A 7800-nucleotide genomic window follows, 5' to 3' on the forward strand; every position below is an offset into this window, starting at 1 on the left:
GCAAGCAGCAGGCTCACTGAACAGTTGTAAAGGCTTCAGGAACACTCCCGGTGTTTGTTAGTGGGCTCCCACTCCTCATTCACACAGACTGCACATCTGTTCCTTTATCAATTGCTGGCACATAAACCTAGAGTGGTGCCAACAAATGCCATGTGATCTTGTTCACTAATTTTGTCTGTAATTAAATTACGCATTGCTCTCTCCCTTGTTCTCTGCCTGAAACTATTAGACCCCACCCCACCCCCCTACTCCCCACAACCACTATGAGGGTGAGACTCTGTCTGGTTACTGGGCTCTGTAATGAAAACCCCCTATTACCCTGAGCTAAGGTTTTAAATAAGCTAGCCTAGGTCCCACCAAATTTCAAAGAGATGTATTGATTCCAAAAACCAATGTGGCTTACAATTTATGACACTCGAAAAGTTTTCTATGAAAACTAAAGGCCTAAATGAACAAGGATTTAACCAATTCCTCACAGAATGTGCAATATAAAATTTGCATCACTAAACAAACACATAAAGGAGAGTGAGAGAGAGAGAGAGAGAGAAATTGAAATTGAGATTCAACTTCCTCATCTTTGGCAAACCAAGGCAAGACATATTTGAAGAATGCAAACTTGGAAGTTACCTCATCAATAAGTTTATTATTGACCCATACAGATCCTTCAAAAAGGACCTGACAACTTAAAAAATAAATTACAGCAAAATAGAGTTAAAAAAATCTCAAATCTTTATTGACTATGCCCTGCCCTTCATTTTGAAGGAAATGATACAATCTGAAATCTGAACTTCCTTCTCAAGAAGCAGTGTTACGAACAATGACAGAAAACATAGCCTTCAGTGAAAACAAAAAATTCATGTAATTCAGGGAAAAAAAAAATGTGGTGCTTATCTTAAAATTCTCTGAAGGGTTACAGTATCAAATAAAAAACTTCAAGTAGATTTAGTGAAACATTTGTTCACTGTAATGAAAAGTCATATAAACCACTCAAGTTTGAAATTACCCTGATTTTTTTTTTATTTAAACAAAAAAGGTGTGGCTTTCAAAACCAAAATCCATCAGTAACAATAATCACACTCCAATTTGTAAAAAGTGACTGGTTAGACAAACACATAACAGTGACAGTCTTAAACACAGTGAATTCCTTTAAAAAAAAAAAGTTAGAAAACAAGCAGTTAACATGTACTTAGTTCTCCATATCTCATTTGTTGTATAAAAGTAAAGTTCTGCTTTCAAAAATATCTGTTCCCCCCCAGGGCTGCTATAAGAGCTGGTGCTGAAAATAGACAAAAGCACCCAATGGGCAAAATTCAACCACATAAATGTCTTTCCTAAAGACTAGAAAACTCACACTTGTAGGTTCAGAATAAAGTATGCTCCTCAGGTTGTATCTTTGCTACCCGAGTACCAAAAAGTAATTCAGTTAAATGTGGGTGATACTACCAGGGGAAAAAAAAAAGTTGACTACAAAAGAGTTGTAAAGCTGATGTCTGGGGCTCCTGCAAAGGTCATTCTTACATAAGTGGTCTCAACAAAATATTTCCTCAGGTAAGAAAATATAAATTTAACTTTGACTTCATGTTCCAGTAGGGCATCCTCCCCCCCTCTCCCAATGCAAGCTTCCAAAAGAATCCCTAGAATCAAACCCATTTTTCCTTCAAAGAGCATCCACAATTCACAGTACAAAATATTTCTAAAGGATTTTTTAATCCCTTATAAAGGAACAAAAAATACACTTAAATATATGTTTAGAAATTTAAAGTGCCAGGTGAAGTCACTGCTGTGAGGCTTAAATAAAAATTTGTATCCACAACACTGCCACCTGGAGGAAAGTTAATCTGTCAGCTCATTTGTTTCTCTCTTGAACCAAACAGGAAGAGAGGAGGTATGCAACTGCAAAACCATATTGAAGATTCTTAAAAAAGGAAAAAAAAAATCCCCATTGGAAATTTGCCTCTACATATCGTAGCTAAGGAATACCTCATATTCTTTTTATGAATGTTTATGTTAAGCTGGGAAAGGCTTCCATGTTAGGTCTTTTTCCTCCCTGCCTCAGTAACTAATGAGCTCAATTTCTCTCCCAATCGATCTCTGATTTTCCATAAAGGCACTCATAACATATGTTCTGTTGGAGCTCCATTTTCCTTTCACAATGAGTTTCTTTCAATGTTTCTTCATTTTAATTCCCAACATCTATAGTTGGCTCTGCAAGTCACTGCAAGACTTTTATTGAGCTTTCCAGTTAAGGGTGGGGGGGAAGGCTATCAGCAAAAGTTGGCAGAAAATATGTACTCCTGCTTCTTGCTCATTGGTCACTATTCATTAGCCACTTTCCTCCCGAATATAGACAGAAGAAAGGGAAGGAGAGGAAACTCAAATCTGTCAATTCTGCTGCTTGTTAGCAGGCCTAGAGAGGCAACTGAGACTATTGGCTAAAATTAGGTCTCTGGCTCTTTTTGTAATTTTGTTTATCCATGCTTAGCTTGTCCCACCTCCCCGGGTACAAGATTGACTCTGGGTAGAGGAAAGCTGTGATAGGAAGGGGAGAGGGAGGGAGAGAGAAGTAATTGACCAAGGACTTAGACTCTGCCTTCTGACTGAAGTTTCTACTGTAACAACAACGAATTTTGTCATTTCTTTCTAGAAGCTACACATTTGATCTTGACAGGCAAAGGCTAGGTGGTCAGTTACAAATTGACAAAAGTAGATATTGTGAAACTATGTAACTGTTGGTAAATTAGAGAATAAATGCTTAAAAATCACTATATTTCTGAGCTTTCAGGGCCCTCAGAAATCACATCAAACATCAACAAATCAAAGAGGAAACCGAGGTGCAGAGAGGTAAAGTGACGTGCCATAAGGTCACACTGAATTTTCTTAAGCTTCTGTTAAGGGGTCTGGACATTTAAAACTGCAATTTTAACATCAGAATATTTAGTTTATAAGTACACATAAGCAAATAAAAAAATTAAACAAATTATAAGCCAGGCTGTGACTAAGATAAATATGGATGCTAAAGGGTTACTATATTTTCCTGCCCAAGCTATCAAATCTGATTTTACTCCAAATTCAAGAGAATACAGCTTTCTGTACCCTTAAATAATTTTATAGTAAATCAGATGATCACTATGAGTGCTTGAGCACTATAGATTCACTATAGACCCTTTTCAGTAAAAAACAAAACTGAACCCAATCCTTTGTGGCAATATTCTCCAGAGCAGCATTAGCAATGCCAATACTTCTGAGCCAAGCTAGCTGCATCCTAAAATTAAGTGTACAAATCATTTTGGGACAGAACAAGCTTTTCAATTGGCAGTTTGTGAGATGGGGAAAAAAAAAAAGCTTCATCCTGAACCGAGCAGTAGCTCATTAGCAAATATGAGAAATAACTGTTCACTCCATTGTCTGTTTCCCACAGATGCTGGGCTAAACCCATAAACAACCCCATTTGCCCCTTATGAGATCAGTAACAGTATTTCTCTATTTCTGTTTTAAGTACTCACAAGGTGACTTCTATTTATGACTGATAGAGGAAGAGAGAGAGGGAGGGAGATAGGGAAGGGGGGAAGAGGAGAGAGAGAGATTCTGAAAGAACTTGTTTTCTTAAGCAGTGAGGAGACCACTGTGAGCTAGGGAGGATAGTCAACACTGATTTAATTATATTAAGTGTTGATTTCAAAACAAAAGCATTTTATTATGGAAATAAAGCTCAAGCCAAGTAGATTTTCACTAGTCTAGTGAATGGGAAGTGGCCAGGAAGAGAAGTCATTCACAGAACGAACAATTAACAAAAATTAATCATGAAAAAATAAGGGGGTAGTGGTGCAGACTAACCTCACTAGATATGAAAAGGGAAAAAAGCAATCCTGACTGATTAATTAGCAATGCTGCTTTGGTAGTCGATACTGAGAAAGGTAGCACCCCAGGTCTCCCTCCCATCTCCTCTGTTCAGCAGAGGAACAGAGCCGAGCAAGTTTAATTAGATCAGTGACACAAAGGACCATTCCCTCTGCCTCCAGGTTTCTTTTAGTAACAAATAGCTCAGCTCTAGTGCATACAGCAGCACCCAGAGAAACAAAGCCCAACCTTAATTGAATCCTTCCCCAAGCCATGCCCCCGACAATGATTTACTTGTAACCTGGGAGGAAGGAGGAGCCGAAAGAGAACAGGAAGAGGGACATCTTCTAAGACCCGCGCTCCCATCATCCAACTACTTGTGGTAACTGCTCACTGAAAGGGGGAGGAGGGAAAAAGGGAGAGGGGCGGGGATAGCCTTTGTCTGTTTTCCAGCAGTTTACACAATCATTTGTTACACTTATTACAGCACAAATGGGTCTGGGTCTGCAGCTCTCAGATCTTCCCACTGCTTCCCCGGCCTGGCTCCCCAGGAATCCCCACGAAATTAATCACTCATCTTCCCCCAATCCACATGCGGCGCTCTGGGGGGAGTGGGGGTGGGGGTGGGGAAAGAAATCTGCAGCCCTTCGAGCCTTCCTCCCCTGGAGCCCCAGCAAACTCTCACTTAGCCTTTGTCTTAGTAACCCGCAGGAACGTGCTCAGAGCCAGAAAGGTGAGGGAGAGAAGAATGCCTCAGTAGACACAAGCCTTAACTTTCTTCCTACTCCATGAGTGCAAGAAGAATGGGTCTACTCCAGAACACCACCGTGTACCCCACACCTCCTAAACCTTTAACGAACTAATTCCTGAAGTAGATGGGAAAGAAGGGGAGAGAGGTGAAGAAGGGAAATCTCTTGATCATCATCTTCCTCCCACCCCTCCCTCCACAATGCACAAAGGACTGACTTTCTTGGCTAGTCCTCAGACTCCTACTTGCCACTTTCTAAGTTTCTGAGCTTTAGTACGGTCTCACTGCGCTCTAGCCTCCCATGAGCATACTCCCCTTTCCAAAAAGGCTGGAAACCCCAATGGGGACCAGAGGTGAAGAAAGGAACCAGGAGAGCCGCAAGGCAGCTGTGAACAGCTCAATTTCCCAGCTGCAATCCACATCAGTGTGCCGCCTGCGAGTGATGCTGTGAGGGAGGAGGAGTCGGTGGCAAAGTAGGGAGCTCGACAGGCTCAATAGTAGTCCGGGTGGGCTCCCCATCCCCTTCCTCGGGGTCCACAGGGTGCAGGTGGGTGGCTAGTTCCTGCAGCACAGCGGCGCGCCCAATCTGATCATTTCGTCGCTTCTCCATGATTAGGTCCTCCAGGCTCTGAAACTCCAGCGTGTGGCTGCGCTGGGCCGAGAGCTGGATCTGCAGCCGGTAGGGCTGCTTGCCGATCCGCAGCTCCCCGCCAATCTTGAACTCCCGCTTGCCATAGCGGCACCAGGCGGCGAAGCTCTCCGAGTTGCGCCAGCTCAGCTCCCGCTCCTTGGCGCCCACCTGCGCCAGCGCGTTGCGCACCACAGTGCTAGGGCTGAGGGGCTTGTAGCGGTACAGCTCGTTCACCACCCTGCCCCGACGGCCCTGGCTGGCGTCCGTCAGGAAGCTGTTACTCACCTCCAGTCGGTGCAAATGCACCACCTGGAAGTCACCTACATACACCGCCCAGTGTGGGTACTGGGCCTGGGAAACAAACTCCACTAAGTCCCCTGGCTTGCACTTGTTCAGTAGATTCTCCGGGCTGTAAGTGCTCAGCGCAGCCGGCCCCGAGGAGAAGCTCTTCTGATAGATGCACTCGTCCCGGTAGTACACTGAACATTCCACCTCGTAGAGACGGGGATCGTAAGGCTGTTGTGGAGCTGGCAGCGACGTCTGCAGCTGCTCCTCGGGCAGATCCTGTAAATCCCCTGCGTCTTGCCCGGGCCCCTGCTGCTGCTCCATCTCTTCGTCGTCATTGGAAAATATATAAGAAACTCCAATTCGGGGACCATCGTCCCGGTCCAAGCCCGTGGGATCCGCTGTGGGAACTTCCTTGTAACTTAGGTGGGTCAGTTTCTCCACTTGGTTGCCCATCACGCTGAAAATGGACAAGCAGGGGGAGTGGGGGTGGGAGGGTGAAAAGAGGAAGAAAATGAAACCATTATTTCCGAGACTGACTCCCTTTGAAGAGGGCACAGTGAAGGGGGTGAAAAGCAGGAACAGATAGGCTTTCAAAAACGTGATCTCCCCCCCCCATGGTACTTGCAGTTATTCTAAGGAAAGAAAAAAGGGGGGAGTTACAAGCTTAGAGCACAGCTCTTCTCTCCACCTGTAGGGTACTTATGAGAACCCGCAACTCCACCTCTAAGGTGGCAGCAGCCCTGGGGCAACAGCACATTGCATCAGCTCAGGCCCCGGCTGCTGGCGCCCTCTCTACCTGCCACCGAACCAGCGCAGGGGCTTGTAAGGGGGGGAGGGGACGATCACGAAAAAAAGTTTTTGCCCACCTCCCGATACCCCTCGACTCTCCCAGCTGAGCCCACCGCCAAAAGCTGGTAAAGAACCATCCCCTTCAATCCTAGGAGCTGGGAAATGGAGAGTAAAACCCGCCCAGGTGAGCGAGGAGGCTCACCTGCTGAACTTCTCCTTCCCTCCGCCTGCCCCTCCCCCGCCCACTCGAGTTACCTGCGGAAACTTACCCGGCTTGGGGGAGGGGGAGAGAGGTAAGGGGCTGAAGGGAAGCAGCCCCCGCCACAATCCGAGACTTCTAAGGCAAGTTTCCCGGAGTCAGAGCCGCAGTTTCCTTCCCGGCGCCGATCGCGGGGATTGGCAAGGGAGAGCAAAGCATGTCTTCACCCCCAGGCTGGCGTAGATCACCTACGGACTTGGGTAACGGTGGTATCTATGCCTACCGCCTCCCTTTCCCTCTTCTCTCTTCTTCCTCCTTTCCTCTTGCCTTCTTTCCGCCCTCCCCTCTCAGCCGTGGAGGATGAGCGAATGGAAAGAGACCGGCTCAAGGTGCAGAAGAAAGACAGCAGCAGAAGCAGCAGCTCCAAGCTAGCTCAGCAAGCAACAAGCACCGAAGCTAGGGAGAGAAGAGATTGTAGATCCGGCTCTGGCCTCCCCCCAGTGAGAGCGCTGCCTCTAGCATTTAAAGAGACAGCGCCTCGATCGGTCTCCCTAGCCTTAGCCTCTCCCACACTGCGCATAGCTCAGATCCCCTCCCCCGTCCCAGCAAGCCTGGGGCGATTGGGCTCTTCCCTGCATCCGCGCCCCCGCCTAGACCCAGGTTTACTTCAACTTGGTAAATAATAAACCGCCTGGCTGCCACTTTCTGACCAGGTGCACGTGGGCAGTCTCGGTTGTGTAATTCATTCCTTCTTATTCTCGTCTTGGTTCGGGCACCAAAGCGAAAGGACTGCTAGGCTGTCTCTTGACCGGTTCCCTCTTTTTTTGTCTGTAGCTTTAAGACGAAGTTGGGAGGCAGCGGCCACCTGCCCGAATAGAAATTGGAGTTTTGCATCGGGCTCCCTGCTCCCAACCTTGCCTGGACTACTAAGGCCGGAGCGGAAAGGTGGTTTTTTTTTTTTGGTTTTGTTTTGTTTTGTTTTCCCCAAGGAAGTTTATTTACGTGGATTTCACTTGGGTGTGGTTTAGGTCACTCCAAATAAACGGCTATAAATACTTAATAAGATTATTGCAGATCCTAAGGGAGCGGTCCCGAATTGCTGCTTTGCGTTTGTTTACAACCGGGCGCTGATCTAAGACCTGGCTGGGGGGCTGGGGCTGAGGATGGGGATGGGGTTGGGAATGGGAACGAAGATGGGGAGGGGTGCCACTATAGGAAAGCAAAGAGAGTAAATACTGTGCTGGAAGAACAATTAGTCATGGCCTGGCCCCCACCAGCCGCTCTGAATGTGTTGTGTGTCCCCCTTGT

At 46.2% G+C, this 7800-nt stretch overlaps 1 protein-coding gene across 1 annotated transcript; it reads right to left on the reverse strand.

The window, feature by feature from the left end:
• Nucleotides 1–706: 706 nt before the first annotated feature.
• Nucleotides 707–7064, reverse strand: LOC114030691 (protein FAM84B-like). Its single transcript, XM_027845562.1, has 2 exons — nt 6563–7064; nt 707–5961 (listed from the first exon to the last, which is right to left on the reverse strand). The coding sequence occupies exon 2, from the start codon at nt 5955–5957 to the stop codon at nt 5007–5009; it is 951 nt and encodes a 316-aa protein (XP_027701363.1). The 5' UTR covers nt 5958–5961; nt 6563–7064; the 3' UTR covers nt 707–5006.
• Nucleotides 7065–7800: the final 736 nt, after the last annotated feature.

Source organism: Vombatus ursinus, unplaced genomic scaffold, assembly GCF_900497805.2.
Source record: "Vombatus ursinus unplaced genomic scaffold, bare-nosed wombat genome assembly UNPS02014973.1, whole genome shotgun sequence".
Classification (NCBI taxonomy): Eukaryota; Metazoa; Chordata; class Mammalia; order Diprotodontia; family Vombatidae; genus Vombatus; species Vombatus ursinus.

Coding starts and splice junctions, on each gene's coding strand:
- LOC114030691 (XM_027845562.1), bottom strand. CDS start 5,957: ATGGGCAACCAAGTGGAGAAACTGACCCACCTAAGTTACAAGGAAGTT.